This window comes from Terrapene carolina, unplaced genomic scaffold, assembly GCF_002925995.2.
Source record: "Terrapene carolina triunguis isolate 2854851 unplaced genomic scaffold, T_m_triunguis-2.0 Scaffold136, whole genome shotgun sequence".
Lineage (NCBI taxonomy): Eukaryota > Metazoa > Chordata > Testudines > Emydidae > Terrapene > Terrapene triunguis.
In genome coordinates, this window is record NW_020664487.1 from 11,823,211 (window position 1) to 11,844,073 (window position 20,863).

At 43.2% G+C, this 20,863-nt stretch overlaps 1 protein-coding gene across 11 annotated transcripts in view; it reads right to left on the reverse strand.

Annotated features, from left to right (window-relative positions):
- ADGRL3 (adhesion G protein-coupled receptor L3) overlaps window positions 1-20,863 on the reverse strand; it is a 518,922-nt gene that overhangs the window by 136,596 nt on the left and 361,463 nt on the right. For 10 of the 11 annotated variants that reach the window (XM_029911933.1, XM_029911932.1, XM_029911929.1 and 7 more), the window contains 4 exons: window positions 18,059-18,242; window positions 15,973-16,095; window positions 11,435-11,643; window positions 10,570-10,746 (listed from right to left, as the gene is read on the reverse strand). In XM_029911933.1, coding sequence (XP_029767793.1) covers window positions 10,570-10,746; window positions 11,435-11,643; window positions 15,973-16,095; window positions 18,059-18,242 — 693 coding nt within the window. The remainder of the gene's footprint in view (window positions 1-10,569; window positions 10,747-11,434; window positions 11,644-15,972; window positions 16,096-18,058; window positions 18,243-20,863) is intronic. The other variant, XM_029911928.1, reaches the window with a different exon arrangement.

Sequence of the window (20,863 nt, forward strand, 5' to 3'; positions counted from 1 at the left end):
GGGTCACAAAATACCAGAGATATTTTCCAGTGTCCCAGGTCAGCAAGGTCGTCTTCAGTAGGTCTACTCATGAGCTTAAAGTTAGGCACATGATCTAGTGCCTTGCTGAACCAGGGCGCTAACTGCTCCTGGTGAGAGGGCCGATGCGATCTGTACCACCTGGTTTGGCTGTTGGGATGGGAGCTTAGGAGGTCGAGTTCACAGTTCATGAGAGAGAGCCCAATCCAGTGAAATCCTCAGCATCCTCACTTCTCGCTGAAGTCAACGGAAGCTGAGGGCAGTCAGCACCTCACCGGGCCTGGGCAGCTAGTGAGGATACTGGGATGAAAAGTGCTCTTTGGCGCTCTACGTTAGTGGAGTCAATCTCGGAGCAGTAATGAGAGATGTGGAGGGGATTTGCTGGCATGGAGTTGCCTTGAAATCAGCCAGTCCTGTCCCTTATTATAAACAGCCAAAACACTAAACTGTAAAGAGGATATAAAGTTGTCACCTTCCTCTATGTTACTAAGTGAAAAGCTGAACTGCAGGTTACCATGGATACAGTGTGTGGTGAACACTATGGGGTCCCATTCTGGTCTCACTTACACAGGTGTCACTTCACTGCTGCAAAATGAGTGCTACACAGGTGTGAGTGAGAGGTAATTCAGACCCAGTGATTGCATCTTTCTTGCTCCTTCATTCTGGCTTCGTTTCATCAGTGGAGCGACGACGAACAGCTTTTGGCCAAGTACTGTCTCTGTTTTATTTGGAAAGACTAGCTACAGCAGCTGATCTAGCCTCACACAGCCCTAGTGCTCAGGTCACATTGTGGCCTGCTATTGGGCCCAACCTTTGGGCAGCTATGCAAGATGGCAGGACACTTGGCACTGTCTCAGCTTGCCCGCTCTGTATACCTATCTGAGGGCCAAGGGACAATCCTGCCCTACGATTTTCTTCAAAACACTCATCTTTTGGGCAAGTTCTCTGGCCTGTGTTACACAGGTCAGGCTAGATATTCACTATGGTCCCTTCTGGCCTTGGAATTTATTAATCCAACTCTTATTAAAATGGTATCTATAAAAGACATCCTATTGCCACTCTGAGAGGTCAAAATATGTCATGACTGAGAAATTCTGCCGCCATTCTTCCTAGGGACAACAATCTCCCTAGTTTAGTGTCTTTATTTAGTGGACGGAACAGGATGAAACCGATCTTCGGCACGCGGATCAAAGAGATTCCTCAATTACACACAGCAGAACTGCATGTTCCAGAAAGTACAGAATCTAATCAGAGAGGAAGTCACCCTGAACCTCGTTCTCCCCATGAGGAAGGTGTTGATTGTGAAGGTAATCAATAGGGGGAAGCTTAGTGCTAGTTAAATTCCATGGAAGAAGGAAGACTTCGCAGAACCCAGGACTGCGAAGCGTTCCTGCCCCTCTGGCCCCTCCCTGTGGCTTTCTCCACAGAGAACTGGCTGTAAAAAGGGACAATGAGCAAAACAATCTATCGGGTTTGGGGTAGAGGAAGCAGCTGCGAACAAAATGCTGTCACAGCCGGTTTAATTTAACATCTACAACCATGCTTAGACTTGGGAGGATTCGATTTTTATTAGTAAACGTCGGTAAACGTTGATTTCACTGTACACCCAAACTGAAGAAGAAATATTTCCATCAATAATCATCAAAATGCACAGTTAGGTACAGTATGAAAAGTGCTGCTTGAGAAATTATTAGAGTTTGAGTTATGGATATTTATTTTGTAAATGTGGACATGAGATGTTGACAATTTGTGGTTTGATGGCTATAAAGCTTTAACTTTTTAAATCACAGAGTCTTCTGTCATTAAATAATTATTGTCTGACCATCCCCCCTCCCCACATAATTTCCCCAAACTGTGAACATTTATATGGATACAAATAGAAAAAAAATGCTTAAAAACAATAGTGTTATGCAAGTGGGAAAATGTAAATAGATAAAAAATGAAAAAACATTGATATTATCCATCGTCATTATAAAAAATAAAAGCTGAATTCTGCCGAGCCTATCCATCCGCGAGAAGGACTCGGGGACTAATGTTTCCAGTATTGAAGAGCACATAAATAATACAAAGGGACAGAGAGGTTAAAAATATGGAAAGGAAATAACAGAGCTCTCCCTGGAAAAAATACAAGCTAAGACCTCTGGAGAAACTGCACAGAAACAGAGATGCAGGTGAGAGGGATATACATGCAAAATAGCTATGCTGAAAAGGACATAGGGGAGAGAGAGTGCATAGTAAGTAATTAAATATGAGCTTGCAATGTGATATAATAGCACAGAAAGTCATTGCAATATTGGACAGTACCACTTCACAGGTTGGGGATACACTAGAGGCCTTGCTTGCTTTTGTGCAGCTGCAGTTGGAATAAATAATAGTAATCCTACAATGATAAATAAGCCACAACAACTGTTTCTAGAGCACAGGCAAGAGGGCAGCTAGAACACTGCCTCTGGCTCTTTGGGACACTCTGGTATTCAAAGGAGTGCAAACAAGGAGTCCAGAGAAAGGCAACACCCGCAATGCCGGAGAGATTGATTTATAAGGAAAGATTAAAAGAGTTAAACGCCGTGGTCAACGTCTTCTAAAATGGCTACTGATTTTAGGACGCTGTCTCTATTTTTGGGTGCCCAACATAAGAACGAGCCCATTGCAGATCTGCTATTACTTCAGTTGGAATTGTGGGAGCTTGGCACCATTGCAATTCACTCTGGAACATCTTGAAGCATTGTGATATGCCAACTAAAATACACCTCTACCCCGATATAACGCTGTCCTCGGGAGCCAAAAAATCTTACCGCGTTATAGGTGAAACCGTGTTATATCGAACTTGCTTTGATCTGCCGGAGTGCACAGCTTTACCGCGTTATATCCTAATTTGTGTTCTATCGGGTCGTGTTATATTGGGGTAGAGGTGTAGTTAACAGCATCAAGGCTTTCTATCAAGATGCAGCATGTGAAAGTAAATGCAGGCCTGAGTGAATGGTTCAACACAGACACTGGTCTCCAATGATGATGTGTTCTCTTTACCTCCACTGTTTGGCATTGTCTCATAATGAAGTCAATGGCAAAGTGTAGAAGGATACAACATAGCCATTGCATAGCTCACAGCAATACACTGTAAAATCTAGATTTTGCTGACATAGCTTTTCTAAGTGCGAGCTCAACCAAAGTTCAAGCAAAGACCGAAAGACTGTCCAGTACTGCAAAACAGATGGGATTAATAATCAGTCATGAAAAAACAAATCTAATGAGAAGCCTGGCAGTGCCCAACTCAGTAATGCACAAGCGAATGGGGCCATCCAGAAGGAAATAATGGCACGAACTGGCAAGGTGGCAGCTGCATTCATCAGCTCACACAGTAATTGGTCACCAGAAATCTACAATTTGCAGATCAAACTACGACTCTTTAACTCAAATATTATTTCCATCTTAGCATATGGATGTGAAAGCTGGAAATCCACCAAAGGTACAGATGATATCTAAATGCTTGTGACAGCAACCGCTCCAGGACAATACTAGGTATTATATGAATGAATATATAACAAGTGCCGATACTTGTCGGAGTTCAACACCCCCTTATATCTGAAGTTATCCAGAAAAGAAGATGGAAATATCTGAGAGCTGTGTGAAGAATGAAGCCAGGGCATCTGCTACTATTGGGAGCTGAAGGGACATACAAGGGGGCCAACTGAATGAATCCCTCCATTGAACAGTACTCAGAGAAGGAAAACGTATTCATAGATTGCAAGGCCAGAAGGGTAGCCTCTGTAATCATCTTTGATACCCTCAGGGCCGGCGCAACCCATTAGGCAACCTAGGCGGTCGCCTAGGGCGCTACAATTTGGGGGGCGGCGACCACGGCGGTATTTCGGCGGCGGGACCTTCCGCTGCCTCTGTGGGGGGCGGCATTTCGGGGCAGGACCTTCCGCCGCCTAGAGCGGCAGAAAAGCTGGCAGCACTCCTGGATGCCCTCCTGTAGAACACAGACCAGAGAACTTTCCCCAAACAATTCCTAGAGCCGATCTTTTTTAAAAAGCACCCAATAGCTTATGATTCTTAACAATGTAGAGGGCATGCAAACAGTGACCCAGGATAGACAGGGATGGTGGAGCCTTGTTCATACTCCAGGCATTATCTGGCAGCATGGGAAGGACTCAGATTCAGAGCCTCTGAAATCAGGCCCAAAGTGTCCCCAGTTGGACACCCAAAAGGTGACTATGTGTGGGGATATGCAGTCTAAATGGTGCAAACACCCAGGAGGCAGAAAGAGGAGATCTTTAGAGCAGTTCAGTCAGATAGAAATAGGACTAATAGGAACAAAGAAAAATTTTGGCTGAATATCTGGAAACCATATGATCTTTCAGACTGAACATCGGGTACCCATGAGAACTGTTATAAGGACTATATCTGGAGTGATTTAATGCTCAGGATATGCTATTGCATACAATTATGTCTTGACACTGTAGAGATAGATTACATGACAATTTCAGTTTTTCCAGCCACAATTTCTGTGCTTCCATGAAAATTTAGTCAGGAGAGTAAGCTGTATTTTCTTAACAATAAGGGTTGAGTAATTTTCCCAAGGGAAGCTAGACAAATCACCCCACAATATTCTGTAAGTGACAATTCTTCACTGGCAAAGGGATGTAATGGATTACTGAATATGTCTCTTACATCTCTTAATTTGCTGATTCCATTAAGTTCCCTGGTTCCTGTTCTTGACACACGCTCAAATAGTCTTTTATTTTTCATTTAAAAAACCCAGTGAAGACAAGCTGATTTAATAACTTTTCTGCTTAATTGAAACACTCCTTGTTTAACACATTTTTGAATAAGTCAGCATAATAAAACTCTTCTGCAGAGACTTAACCCTTTCGCAGGTGCAAAATCCCTTTGCCCTAACTCAATGTACAATACAGCAGCTTTAGAATTTAGCTCTGATATTTTAACATGTTCTAGATCCTGGGCCTAATTCTGCTTTTTGATACTGCCCATCAACCCCACTAATGTTAATGTATGTCTGACTGAGGGATGAGTTTAGCCTGTTCTTTAGATCCAAAATTCAGAGATTGGTTTTAGGCAATAGACCCATACGTTCCACTTAGACTTTATAAATGTTTGTTCATTTCTCTCCTCAATTCTCCTCGTTCCTTGACTTCCAAAATAATTGATGATGATGTAATTTATGCGTAGCACAGTATAACATTTTAAAGCTTCAGATTAATTGCTGCACTTAAAGCATCTTGTTGGAATAGCGACTTGTAGAGCACAGTACACATTGCTGAGCAATATTTGTCTACCTTAAGCTACTCTTACTCACACAGTTGGGTCTTTTTTAATGGATTTTCCCACTAGCATTTAACTAGTTTTTTGGTTGCATATTTTTCCCATGGTACATTTAAGATGCATCTGCTATGGTCATTATGATGCAAAGTACTTGCTTTTATGAAAATCAGCTTGTAAATTTTGAAAGATAATTCTGTAGCTGTTACACAGGTAGAATGGCTTATGTCCTTTAACCATGTGCTTTCTTCCAGGGCGTAAGAACTACTGTAGTCTTATTGCATTTAAGGGTCATAATAACATCTTACAGATTCATGCATTTGCTTGCAATAATTTTTGTATAAAACCATCCAAAGTTATTTGTAATCTGACAGAAAGGTGTTTGATTTATTTGGAAGTCTGAAGGCATCTAAATGAGAAATGAAAATTTTAATTTTCAATGGTACATGCTCTGAAAGACAGGAAATATTCCAGTTCCATAAGGTAGACTGCATGCTGCATTATGTAGATGGAGAGTACAATAGTTAGATAACCAGGGATGGCAAACGTCATTTTTATACCTGACAAAGATATTATGAATCAGTGGAAGAGCTCTGAGTAACAGCAGGCAATGTGGTCCACAGATAGGGTACTAGATTGGAACACAAGAGACTCTATTCCTGTTCTGCCACTAATGTGCCGAGTGTCTCTGTCTCCCCTCCCAACATGGCCCTGTCTTGTCTCTTTAGACTGTACGCTCTTTGAGGCCGGGCCTGCCATTTATTATCTTTGTACAGCACCTAGCACAAAGGGGCCCTGATCTCTCAGTGATACTACCATATAAATGATAATTCATAACTAGCACATCATTATTTTCTACTTCTGTGCAGAGACGCCACAATATTTCCAACTCTTATGTGACATGGGTTTTCTTTGAATTACAGCATGCATTTCTGGAATAGCTTGTGAATTTCCATTCACACCATGACTTGTAAGTGCAATTGCCGTGGGGGACTGCCTGCCATGCCTGTCAAAAGATATCCCGCTGGGAATGAAGTCAGCTTGTGTGATTATCCTTACTCCATGTATTATGTTCCAGAGGCCTGGAGGAGATGGCCTAGCACAGGGTTATTCCTCAGTATTATGTATGGGAGAAAGGGCACCCAACTCAGTGCCTTTTAAATTGAGGGGGCATCTGGGGAGACTCTACTGTTTCCAGAGTCCCAAGATCTTGGAAAGTCATGTAAACTTGGCAGGGAGCCCATTGAATTTGATGAATAAAGCCAGCTCCAGGCTCAACTAACTCTAATAGGCAGATAGCATCTTTTAAAAAAATCTTTCTTCTTCATTGAGTAGAGTCCTGTTAAGCCTGGAATTGATCCCATCAACTCCCAGTCTTAAGACACACAGATAAATCACAGCTCTAATGGTCAGCCATTGATATTTGTTTTTCCTTAAGACACAGACATATAGCTATTACTGAGTAGAGAAGCAGAAGGCTATCAATCATTCGCTGAATGCATCAGAGTCCCTACCTCTCTCCCCTACCCCCCATATGCTAATAATTAAAGCACAGCCCATAACTCATGGAATGTCCGCAGAATTCTCCCTTAGAGGAACACACAGCATTACCATCTTACTGGGGAGGGAGCTAATTCATGGCCAGAAGTGGCATTTGTCAAATTGTAGTGCTGACGACTTTAAACTAAGAAGAGAAGTTCAGGTGTCTGTTCCCCGTGATATGCTGTATTCTCTGTCATTAGGTAGCATATTTCAGGTAGCCAGGTGAGGATATAAGGAGACGTTGATGGTATATTGAAAACTGTAAAAATTATAAGCTGCTAATTCAAATCCTAAGGAGTTTCCTGGTCCTGCTTGCAGGGTGGGAGGCTCTCCAGGGAAGTGTGGAATCAGAGCAGTCAGGCTGTCTAAGGCCAGCCTAGAGTAAGGTAGAGTAAGTTGTCTCTTTTGTTTTTTAGAGAGCAGCCTGCATTGTCTCTCTCTGGTTTGAGGTTCTTGTGTGTTAACATTCTAAATTCTAAGAAATGAAGCAGTGTTACCTTCCAGCAAGTGCATTTTGGTTTTTCTCTGTGTGTGCCATGAACATAACACCTGCCAACCCTAGTGTTGCTCCATAAGGATCAGGCTGAATCTCTGTGCTTCCAGGAGATCTGGGACCTCACTCGTCCTATTACCCCAAGCGCATGTAGTGGGGAAGGGGAGCCACATCTCTCCCCAATGTCCTGGGCCACGGTATGGGGAGTAAGCTGCATACAAGGGTACTTGCAGCAGTGTGTGCGCTCTCCATGAACATTCTGCTGCCCCGAGGCAATGCTTCTCTGGACCGCTCCCTTACTAGAGGCTGTGTCTTAAAGGGACAGGGTAGCCAGACGGAATCTGGTTTCCCTTCTGGTTCACATGATGTGCAGGTGGAGGAGAACACCTGTTAACAACAGCCCAAGTGCTATGCTGAAAACAGAGACCTTTGTTACCTGACTGGCACTTGGAACCCCTAAGTCCATGCTTCTTGGACAGACACACCAGCAAATCCTATGCTGTCTCCTTTACTTTAACATCTCTCCTGAAGGACCATGCTCTGAAAAGTTATTCATTACCCACAAAATTATTCTGCACCAAACGCTCCCTTGTATTTTATCCTGCATCCTATTTAACATACTGGGCTTACTTCTCTGGAATCACGTGAAGCCATCAGACCAATTCCCCTCCACACTGCAGGCTAAACGTAGACTGCAATGATCTATGAACCAGAGAGATGCCAGCAAGCTGCCCTTCTAGGTTAGAGTCAACAAAACAGAGCTGACTTTACCATGGCAGCAGCGGTGTTTTGGCAATAGCCAAATAAAAAATGAACATGACTCTACAGCCACGAAAACAGACTAGTTAACATACAAGAGAGACTAACATGATGTGAATCAGTCTAAGGAGTGTTGCCCAGTGGATAGGACTGGAACTCAGGAGATCTGGATTCTATTCCCAACTTGGCCACTGGCTTGCTGGGTGATTTTGGGCAAATCACTTGCACTCTCTGTGCCTCAGTTTCCCTGCAACATGTGGATAATGCTACAGACCTCCTTTGTAAAGCAGTTTGAGATCTATTGAAGAAAAGCTCTACATAAGAGCGAGGTATTATTATCTAAGGCTCCATTATACTTATATGGGCCCATTATTGGGGTATTTGAGCCTCTTAGCATCTTTAATGTATTTACCCTCATAACACCCCTGTGAAGTAATGATCCCTATGTTACAGATGAGGAATAGAGAGACAGAGTGGGGAAGGGATTTGCCCTTGGCCACATGGGGCGTCTGTGCAGAGCAAGGACCTGAACTCCAGTCTCGTGGTCCCATACTAGTGCCCTAATCACTGAGGCATCCTTCTTCCTCAATTAAACTCTAGTAGGATTCATTTTCGTTGTATGCCTGGCATACTTTCTCAGCTCCTGAGGGCCTTACTCTGTTTTTATTTCACCCATATGGTTATTCAGTGAGAGCTGCCCTAGTGAAGACTGAGTAAAAGCTGAACATAGTCCTCAGAACCAATCCCTTTGTTAGCTGGCTTATTTGGTGTCGGATATGTACCATACAATAACCAACCTATATAGCTCCATTGACATCTTTATTAGGAATAGGGCTGGACTCTGCACTTAGCAACAGCATGTCAAGGGGCAGAAAAATTGAAAAAAAAAAGAACAAAGACCACCACCAACGTCATTGTTTGATGTGACAAACTCCTTAAGGCCCAATACAATGTCAATGCCGTCATTATGATTCATACATTACATTGGCAACACACCGGATCCATTAGTCACTTGGACAGTATTCAGTATCAGAGGAACCGGTGCCATTCGATCGTAACATTATCACTATGGGCTGGTGGCTCAATAAAACTGCTGTGAAAAGTAGCTACTGCACATGCACTGCAGCAGACTTGAAAATGAAGCTGAATTGTTCAATACAGGCCTACTAAATGCATCATTGTCCTGCCTATAGCTTGCAGAATTTATGTGTTTAAAAAAAATACGAGCAAATGTTTAGTCACAAGAAGCAAAACAAAGACAAAAACTGGATCTTTCTCTAAAATGATCTTTGAACCTTGCATCTGAAGAAGTGAGGTTCTTACCCACGAAAGCTTATGCTCCCAATACTTCTGTTAGTCTTATAGGTGCCACAGGACCCTCTGTTGCTTTTTACAGATTCAGACTAACACGGCTACCCCTCTGATACTTTGAACCTTGATTCACTTATCCATATAGAGAGAGACTAAAATGAGGTACTCCCTGTTAAAGAATAGTAATTGAAACTGGGCTAATAACTTGTTTTACAAGCTCAGCTACCATGTTAGAAAAAGCACACCTAGTCCTTCTCTCCAGAGTATCCATCTCCAGTACAGATGGGCAAAGCTGTTCAGATAATGTAAGAACCAACTCAACCTTTCGCCTGTGCGTGCATCAAACCTAAGCGGACGTCTCCACCTTACAAGCCGTGAGCACACTGAGGAGCAGTTACTGACACAGGTAGTTCTACCATCAACGGGACGATTCACGTGAGTAAAAGTCCTATTGGCGTGAGTAAGGGTTATGCCATACGGCTCAAAGCAAGTGACTCCACTGAAGTCAATGGGGCTAACCGTGGACCACCTGGCCCTAACAGGAGTGTGCCATGTGGCAAGGAGGGTGAAAGGAACTTCCCCTTCCTTGCGCAGCCTGAAACAGAGGCAGGCAGAATTCCAAGCAGTGACTTACCGGAGCACCCAGGCTGCCACCGGGCAAGGGAGAGAGGCATAGTTCTGCCCCGAGGTGCTGACTGGCTGCATTGGGGGCAGTAAGCCACACACCCCAAAGAGCTTTGTCAGCATCACAGGAATCTTTAGGATCCAGGAAGCCCCAGCAAGGCAGATCCCTCCTGCTACTCCCCACCAGCCACACTGCCGAGCTGGGTCTCTAGGGCACAGTCAGACTCCACATGAGCAAAGACTGCAGCATCGAGCTCTCTGTCGTCATGGGTTTGGATGCAGCACCCACAGCCAGCCTTTTGAAGTTCACTGCTCCCTGTTCTTCATCTCATTTGGCAGCTGGTCACACTATGGGCCAGCCACAGCCCTGGGATACTTGTGCTGAAGTTAATCGGAGTGACATACAAACAACCCGGGCAGAGTGACAGGTTCGGTGATTGGAATCGCCTTCAGACAGCGACCTCACCGAATGTTTCTCCCTTCCCAGCAACAAAGCAATATTGTATTAATCACGCAGCTCCGAGATTTCCAGTGCCTACCTTGACTTCCACATGTGCCATCAAGACTGCAAAGTTGGTGAGGTGATTACAGGAACATGTGGTGTGCGTCTTGTTTGTGGTCAGGAGCCGACACCCCTGTTTCGACCAATACCCTGTCATTGTGTGTTTTGAATAGTTCCAGAATGAACAGTTAGGGTTGAAAATTTCTTCTGACTGCTGCAAAAAGAAATGAATAAATGCAATAAAAATTCTAATGGCTTCTGAGATTTCTAAATGCACTCTCTTTCCCCAGAGTTTGTAACTCTTACCCTTTCATTTCATATAAACAATCAGCAACAGTTTATATGTCAAGTATTGTACATGCCAGAGAAAGTTAGATTGTTGCTGCTCTCTTTGTTACTGCCAACTTAGTTCTTTGTTCTTGATTAATTTCAACCACAGACTAAATTCAACTCTTCAGAACCAGATTGCTTCATTTGCATTGCAGAGCAGAGAAATTAATTGCTTTAAGCAATCAACTTTTGCAATTACAGTACTTGGCTAATGGAGGGCTAACTGTCCTCTTTCACTGAAATCCTGTTCCCTCTAATATCCCCTGCCACCATGATAAAATAATATTTTGGACCATTTTAATATATTGGTAGCTTTTAATTATGGAGTGACATGAGTTAGCAATTGAATGATGGGGCTTCTACACAATGGAGACCCTGATTAGTACAATGTAAAAGAGACATTATCTATAAAACATTAGGCACAAAGTAACAAACACATAACTCAAAATTTAATCCAAGGCTACTGAGTGCTTCAAGTGGCCAAACTTGAGAACTTTTGCTGCATTAGCTTTAGAAATAAAATTAAAATCTCTTTAAATGTGTGGTTTCCTGATGCCCCCACGCTCCCGTACCTTGATGTGCTTGACTGTAAACACCACAGGATCAGCTAGATAAACCTTATTGCTGAACTCTTTGTTTATTGCTGCTGTAATGACAGGGGAGTTGACTATGACGGAGTGATTGGTTGACATGGCCTCTGTTCCCAACTTCATGCTGGCGTTCTCCGTGGAGAGATAGTGACCCAGGTTGTTATACAGCACAAAAGCCACCCTGATTTCACCTACAAAGTGCAGAGAGGAGTTAGAGATCAGACCAGTCCAGCCCAAAAGTTGTGTTAGAGATAACAACTGTCCCTTCCAAGCAAAGCGTTCTGTTAGCTATGACGTCCTCCATCTTGTCTATTCTGCCGAAACAAAGAGCTGGGTGTGTGCACTTTGGGAACAGTCCAGCCTGTGTTGCTAAAGGGATAATGTATCATTGGCTCGCTCTGTGAATGCAACAAAGAGTCAGGAGTTAAAAACATTGAGGCCTGGCACAGAAAACTCAACTCCCACTGTTACTGCAAATACCAGAACTCCACGTGGCCCATCAAGTTGTCCCAGGGTGGGGAGAGCTGCTTATCTGACACTTCTCTCTGTGGGCAAGTGGGCAGGAAGAAGGTGAAGGGAGATGGGGAATTGGGAGGGAATGCAGCTTATGGCACACGTGGGAATAACCTGCTCCACGGAAAAGAGGTGAAGTAGCTTACTCCTCTCATAGCAAGAAGGAGCAGCGAGGAGTTGGGTGTCTACAAATGACCCTTTGTTGTCTGCTCTGCTCCTTGGGCAGTGCCACTCTCCTCCTTGGGACACACTGTAAAGTGACAATCTAAGCCACAGAGAGCAACTTGTTGAACAACCTAACAGTATTTCCATTCAAGACTGTGGGGTGAGGGACAAGGGGGGGGGCGGGAGTGGGTCAGAAATTACCCATAAACAATCAGCAACAAAAGAGAAAAATTGTGAAATGTTAGTTATAACTAAATACATTTTTCAACCAGGTTTTCTCCCTTTCCATTTAATTCCATTGCTAGAGTTATTGCATAAAACCCACACTACCAGCAAATTGGTTCCTAACTGAAGCAATCCTCTTTATTGCTTTTTTGGCCCATCATTGCAAAGATCTTAAAACAAGGAAGGCAGTGAGTTAGTTTTCCTTTATAATTATTAGTATTATTTTAAAAAAAAAGTCTTTCCACTACTGGATTGGGCAGCTATGATGGTACATTTCCCAGCTTGTGGGATTTCAAGGCAGACTATCACAATGGCCTAATAATGTGAGGATGGCAATTGCCATGGGGAACAAAGTCTGATTGAAGACTTGAGGGGAAATTACCCAGTGGGACAATACTGCCTAGCACTTCTACAGCATTTTTCACCAGTAGATCTCCAAGCACCTCACAAAGCAGGTCAGTATCATTCTTCACATTTTAAAGGTCGGGAAGAGCCAAGACTAAAATCCAGGTGCCCTACGCCCCCAACCAGTGATCTGTCCACTAGGCTATGCAGTAACGAGAATGAGGTCAATGTATTTGCACCTGATTGTGCCAGAGGAGAAGGTAGGTAGCCCTGAAATGGCAATACGATATGGTGATCTTATTTGAAGATTATTTTCTGTAACTAAAGTAAACTTTACAAAAATTGAAATGCCCCTTCTATATTAAGTGTCTAGTGATTTTTCCAATGTCCTGTGTTCTGGGGAGACTTCAGGGTGAACAGAAGTACCTAAATATGAGAGATTGATATTACTGCTTCCAAATTTATTTCATAGCGTTAGGCCAGATCCTCAGCTGGGGTAAACTGAGGCAGTTCCCCTGACAACAACTGAACTATATCGATTGACACCAGATAAGGATCTGGTCTTTTGGTGAATCCTTTGTTACCACTTCCAAAGTGGAGCTAACAACGGCAGACAGAATTCGGATATATCTGCCACATAGGGTAAATCAGCTGGTGGTATCAACGACCCTTCTCAACAGTGATCACTGTCTTCCCAACAGCAACGCCCAGTGCCATTTTGACTTTTTGGAGCTACTCCTGTCTGCCAGCGGGAAAACTGCCAAGTCGTTTAAAGAGAAAATCTGGTCTACTGAAAGAATAGAAAATGTTATCACAGTCCTGGGCTGTAACATCTGAGTGCAGCTGAGTCCAAGTCTATTCTGGACATCAGACTTAGCAGCATGTAATGCGGATTTCTCCTCTGTCTTCCAAAGCTTTTATAAAGAGTTTCTCTTTCCCTACAGATTTCTAAAGTCCAACCACACATGGTGAAATACTAGCCCCACTGAAGTCCATTGAAGTTCGGCCATTGACTTCAATAAGCCCAGGATTTCACCCAATTAAATATTCTCTTTTCATCCTACAATTTCGGGGATAAATCCAGATGCCACTGAAGTGGCAAAACTCCCATTGATCTCTGCAAGACCAAGGCTCAGCGTCTTCAGGATTCTTAATAGTTTAACCTCGCTTACCTAGCTTTATATTATCCTATTGCTTTATATTTTGCCTAGTTTGCAATGATCAAAGTACTGTCGCATTTACAAACACACATGCAGGCTAATGTTTAAAAGCAACCCCCACAGAATACACACTCATTACAGAACAATAAAATAAATGAGCAGAGTCTTTACTTTATTGGATCTCATAAACAGAAATTTGTCAAGCCCCATAGTACAAACAGAGCCTGGCACTTCACGGTTTGGGCTACAGTGGATCTATACAGATAGATCCACAAATGTTTCTGCTCAAATTACTGAACTAGAAATGAACGACTTGGCAGCTTAAAGACCGTTCCCATCTAACATCATCTTTAATTTATAGCATATCAAGAGGCTCATAAGTTTTAGAGATAGAGACACTGAGGATTTAGATTCATAACTTTTTTGGTGTGTTGGCTTTTCGTGTTCGCTTCCCTCACCCCCCGCCATCTTTCAAATATTAGTACAGTGCAGTACTTCAAAACAGTTTTTCAACTACGTCTTTTATCCTATGTACGTTTCTCACCATAGGCAACAGATGCTAACTAACCACTGAGGCTCAGCTTCACTCCCCATTGGCCCACTTGCAGCGTGATTTACGAAACCAGTGCACATTTACAGAGCCTTGACACTTGCAAAGATTGACAGTCACTTGGCAGTAAGAGATTTCCAATCAGCTGATTTAGCATGCAGCCAAGGCCATGGGATAGTTAATTAATATTAAACATGTCTGGTGCACCACAGGTTTTATAGATGCTCAAAAGTAAAAAAGAAATAAATAAAATTGACTATTTTAGAAGCTCCAGTCAAAGTAATGGAAAAGTTCTGTAAGGTATTAGGACATCACAGAGTTGGGAAGATTATGTAGTTACTATTTTAACATTAATCCATATGCACTAAAGCAAGATTTACAAGGCACCTTATGAAAGAACTCCAAATGACTGATTATCAATATACCCACGCAAGTGCAGTGCTACTAGACAGGGTTGATCAGTTTTGTGCATGAGGCACTCCCGTTTCTGCTGCAGCACAGGATTGCTGGCATTGCTTCTAAGCAGGGGAAACAAATCTGAGGGCTGCAGAATGAATCACTAGATCTCTGCATGCAATTCAAACACCCAGATGTAGTGTAGAGTCTCTGGTGATGTGGTAAGGCCTGACTGGCCACTAAGGGTACATCTGTATGGCAAGCAGCAACTCACAGCAACGACTCTCAGAGCCTGGGTCTACAGACTCGAGTCCGACAGTGCTAAAAATTGCCATGTAGCTGTTCCGGCTCAGGGTCTGAGGGTAAGGGGTGGGCTTAATGCCCAAGCTCTTGTCTGAGTGTCAGCACAGTTATTTTTAGCGCCATATAGTATGAGCCTCACAAGCTGGAGTTTGTAGACCCGGGCTCTGAGACTTGCTGCTGCTTCCTATCTGCATGTACCCTCAGAAAAATTGGATCTGGCTTTGTAGGCTTCTTGCCTTCCTCAGACAGAGCCAGGAGAGAAGGGGGATTTAAAAATGTGCATCTCAGCAAAGTAAGTTAAGGTCACACTTTATATCAAGGGTATATTCATTAAGGGTTTATATAGAGTTAACAAATGCTTAATAGATATTGTAATAAACAGTTAATCACTTGTTATAGAATCCAACAGGTCAATAGGTTACGTATTACTGTTTCGAGTATAGTTTATTTATTTGTATTATCAGAATGCCTAAAGTCCGAGTCATGGACCAGGGACTGTACAAACGCAGAACAAAAAGAGTCTGCTATAGCTCTACTTACACTACAAGCTCTTTGGAGCAGGGATTGTCTTTTTGACCTGAGTTTGTACAGCACCTAGCACCATGGGGTCTTGGTCCATGACTAGGGCTCCTAGGTGCTACTGCAATCAATCATCATCAATAACACCTTTTACTGATACTATAACTATCTATAATACCTTCAACAGATGTGCTTATGACGACTACAACTTCTACGGCTCATGTCTGCAACATGCTTATAACCGTTATTCATTACTTATTCTATACTTTACAGGTTACTTTTAAAGGTAACCCATTGGTGACCCAAATCAAAAGGTGTGAAAGGCCTCAAAATTCAGCACCCACCATTGCGACCATTTTGTTTCAATGTATTTGCCGACAGCTGGATGGCGCTTCCGTGGCCCAAGTTCTGTGGAAATTTCAGGTCTTCCAAATTCCCATCGGTGCTTAGCCTTGCAACTTCCAGTTCTGTTAGCAAGAGAGAAGTGAGCTACTGAATTGTAACACAGAGGGAAAAAATCACTATTTCAAAATAATGATATACAGCTAAGTTACAAAACTGTTTTCCAAAGAAAATGCAAACACTAGAATCCATGTACAGTGTTTCATGCTAGACTCTGCTTTGGACAGCTGCTCATTTCTTCCCCGAAGAAGGTTTAAACATAATTTTAAAAAAATAGCAAATAAAATGTAGTCTCTGTAGTAGACAAAGACAACCAGTTCATGTAAACAAGCACCCAAGAATATTAAAGACAACAATTAACATGAACATCTGAAAGTGTTGGTAGTTTGCCACTGGCTCTCGGTACATTCTGTAGATTTTATCGACACTCGGCATCTGCATTCAAAGAAATGAAAAGAAAGGCTGTTCTCATTTTACGTGAGCACTGCTGGAGGCCTGGCATTTTCCATCTCGCTTGTTTTTTAATTAAAAACAACCCTCAGCTAAATAAAGACAAAAACTTGAATTCAATTGACTATATTTGTATTAAGTAAGATCAAGGACCATCTCCTTGTCAGCTGGTGCTCTCGCTGATATAACGGATGCAGATTATGGCTGGGATTTCCAAAAGAGAGGGATGTAAGTGTCCAAGTCCCACTGAAATGCAATGGGAATTGGGTGCCCATTAGGCTCTTTTGAAAAACGTAGTCCATGCTCTTTAGGGCAGGTCTGTCTCTTTGTTATATGTTTGTACATATAGCCCAGTGGGTCCCTGGCCTGTAGGCACCAGTGAAACACAAGTAATAGATAATCATAATACACCTAACCACACACATGTAGACTCAGCAAAAGCACTTATAAAGTATTTTACCCCCACAGAATAGGGTGACTAGGACTCAAAACCTGCAATTCTTACTCAGACCTTAGTCCGCCAAATCTCTAAGATCCTTGGGACTGTCTTTTAATGTTATGCAGCCATCACAGAAGCCTAGCAAATAATGACTCATAACAATAAAGGGAGTTTTGGTTGGGAAGGACTTGAGGCTTTGGCTGTAAAGAGGCGTTCTGTACCTGCTGAAATGTAATTTCTCCAGGGCAGTGCACTGAATCAGCAACTTTCATTCTGTTTCACTATAAATCACTACATAAGAGTTTACTCTCAATGGAGTCTGGTTATACCAGAGTTCATTATCAATGGAGTCCTGCCATACCAGAGTTCACTATCAATGGAATCCTGCCATACTAGAGTTCACTATCAATGGAGTCCTGCCATACCAGAGTTCACTATCAATGGAATCCTGCCATACTAGAGTTCACTATCAATGGAGTCCTGCCATACCAGAGTTCACTATGAATGGGTTCCACTGCCGAATCTGTCCATCCAGCTATGGCTCTCCCACTGCTTACAAAACTGACATCTTTAAATCCTACTGGCTAAAAGGGAAGCCTTGTCTATGGGCCATCAATTCAGTTATACCACACACAAAAATTCAACTAATGTATTCATGGCTGGATCCCTCTGATAGGGCCAAATCTTGAGAAAGTGCTGAGTGCCTGCAACTCCTAGATTTTACCATTAGTAAAGAGCTACAGGGAAGAATCCACATTACTGAAGGGAAGGTTTTGAAAGTCGCACCTGAGGGGAAGCAGACAACACCATTCAACCCCCGTGCTTTACTCCACAGTTGTTGGTGACAGAGGGACACTCAAACAGGAAAGGAAGAACAGGAGTACTTGTGGCACCTTAGAGACTAACAAATTTAGTCAAATTTAGGAAAGGAAGAGTCATCTATTTAACACGTATGGAGAAAGAGAGGTTGAATTTAATTCAGATGAAGTGAGCTGTACTACATTAGAGCTAGAGGGTGAAATCCTGGTCCCCCATTGGCGTGAATGGGACCGGGGCTTCATCCAGGATTCCAAGCCTGTTTCCATCTCTCTTCCTCTCCCTGGCCACCTTTGGTGTTTCCAATAGCTCCGGTCACTTACGGATATTGTCAGTGTTCTCCCTGACAATGTCCGACTTCAGGAGGTTATCGGCCAGCACAAAGGCACTTTCCTCCACTGTGTCCAGCAACATGGTGGCTGCACGCAGCTGGTCACTCGCGGTCAGGTCTCTCCATGCGTTCAGAGCCTGTGGCTGCAGGAGGTTATTAACTGTCTCGACCATAGCCTGCAAAGAAGAAAAGCAGAGTGAGAAAGGGTTCCAGTGAGTTTGCATGAGCTGTCAAGCTATCTACAAATTCATCCGACCGGGTAAGCAGAGTACTGTCCCATCTCCTCACCCCTGCGGGCAATCTACAGTAGAGCTACCCATTATTTTTCCCTTTGGCCAGGGAATGTCAGCAAAAAGGTTCTTCTCATCAATAGCTTTGAATTCAGAGCAAGTGAGAATTTTTTTTCTCTGAACACGCGCAAAGGAAACCACGCATCCCTGTGAAGCAGGATGCTGGTAGTTACAGTGTCTACTGGATCCAGAATTAAGAATTAGACCCAGGACAGCAAACAGATCTGTTCCTGATAAGGGGAGAGTTAGCTGCACAGCCCACATGGCTTATTCAACATGAAGAGTGTCTAATGCATACCAGGGCTACTGTTTCTAAAAGAACACACCATCACCACCACCTCTGTGCTGCTCTCTATCGTAGTAGTGCGGCCATGGTACCTATAATTCTCAGGGGTGCCTGCATCCAAAGGCACAGCAGGTGCTGTTAGAGGTTTACATAGGGCGTCACATTTCAAATCTCTCCAGTCAGTAAACAGTCTTCACTGTAGTAACAACTTATATCCTTCCTGCCATGCACATTGTGCCCTAGGTTGCAAAGTAAAACAGAGCACTCCCACTGTGAACTTCCCAAGGATTAATCTGGATGCACGTTAGGCTGAAAACTAAACTGAGCAATTCTTGTGGTTCGTAAATTACAGTCCTCAGACCCTACTGATTGTGAAGATTTCACTTGACTAAAAAGAGCAGCTCAGTTGCTAACCACGGCTAGCCCAAGGTGCGTGTGGTTAGCATGTTTTTAAATGGGAACCAGCAGCGCACTGGTTAGCAAAATGTACTGCTTGTGGGGAGAAAAAAAAAACAGCTCATGTTTTCTTCTGCTGGTTAGTGTTTTCATGGTTACTAGTTACTAGCTGCTAAAAAATCCTGCCTCATAATGAAACACCTCCACTGCCAATTAATACCAGCCTCAGCAACTAATTTGCCTTTTGAGATGAAGTTGCCTTTCTTGATGTTTTTCCATGTGCTGAAAGCCCTGGCATCAAACCCACATCTACTGTTATTCTGTGCGGCAAGGACAACCCTGTGTGACTTCCGCAATTTGCAGCCCCAAGGAGCTCACCACTCAGAGGTCTTTGCTGGGTCTCCCCCCCCCCCCCCCAGGTTTACAACATGACTTATCAAAGAGATATGGCACGGTCTTTTTTCTAGGAAGTGATCTAGAGCCCTGGTACTAAAATGACGTGACCAGAAGGATGTGGCAATAGAGGCCGGATTCACCACTGCCCTGCCCCTTCTGCAGTCATGTCCACCTGTACAGAGGTAGGATAAAATACTACCTGATCAAGTGATATCCTTTCACATCCATTTTGCACTGGGACAAAAAAATTGACAATGCACGGCTATGGTGAATTGCTCCATACATGATTAGCTTGCAGTAAAGCCTAGGGAAAAGCAAAGACCTGAAGACGTTCCAGTCCTGGGGACTAAGCAGCTTTGATGATTATTATTTATTTATCATATCATGGCCTAGGACCCCACGGTGCTGGGAGCCTTACAAACAGAACAAAAAGACAGTCCCCGCCCCAAGGAACTGACAATATAAGTGTAAGACAAGAGACAACAGACAGATGCACAGAGAAGGGGGAGTACAAGGAAACAATGAGACACTCCTGGTCAGTATGATAGGCTGTGCTCTCAACACACCAGCTACCTAACTATTGTCAAAGTTGTTGTAGTGTTCACGGTGAAGGAGAGTTTTAAGGAGGGTTTTGAAGGAGGATACATCCTAATGACACTTTTAATGAGATAATGTAATTATATTAATAACCACTTTGGGTCCATAGTGCATTCTGGTGTCACCAGTCACTTTCATCAGCAGAGGATTGGTTGACACTTCAGAATTTTCTTTCACAGAACCCCATTATCCTGCACTGCCATTTGGAAAGTATATCACAGAAATCCATATTTCTCCTTTCCCCTTGAGATTAATGGCTTGATTTTCAGAAATGCTGAGCACCCAGGACCTCCTCTTATAGTTGACCGAAGCTTTTGAACATCAGGCCAGAAACGTTCAAGAGACATTGTCCTACACCCCACTTACAAACGATGGTGAACCTCTTGTCCCATTGAAATCAATGGCGAAATTCTCGATTATTTTAATGGAGTCAGAATTACACCCATACTATCCAGACATGTTGATTTTCCAGCAGCAAAATCTATTTCTTGGTGTCAAGCATTTACATTCCAGGCCCTGAACCCAGCTTTTACAGTATGGATAGAAGTTGCAGAAGTTCAGCATTACACGGCTACGAACAACGCAAAGATGTTCTTTGACTCTCTCAAAGCAGTCTACAAATAATCAACATCTGGCACAACGCTCCTGCAGTTGGCAGATGGCACAGCCCTCATCAAAGACAGGGAGGGAATTATAGAGATGTGCTGAACACTTCAATAGTCTACTCATTAGGCCATCCAGGGTTGATCGGCGTGTCCTCGATCAGTTACCTGAGAAACCCCTCAAAGAGGAATTTGACCTCCCTCCATCAGTTGAAGAAGTCATGAAAGCC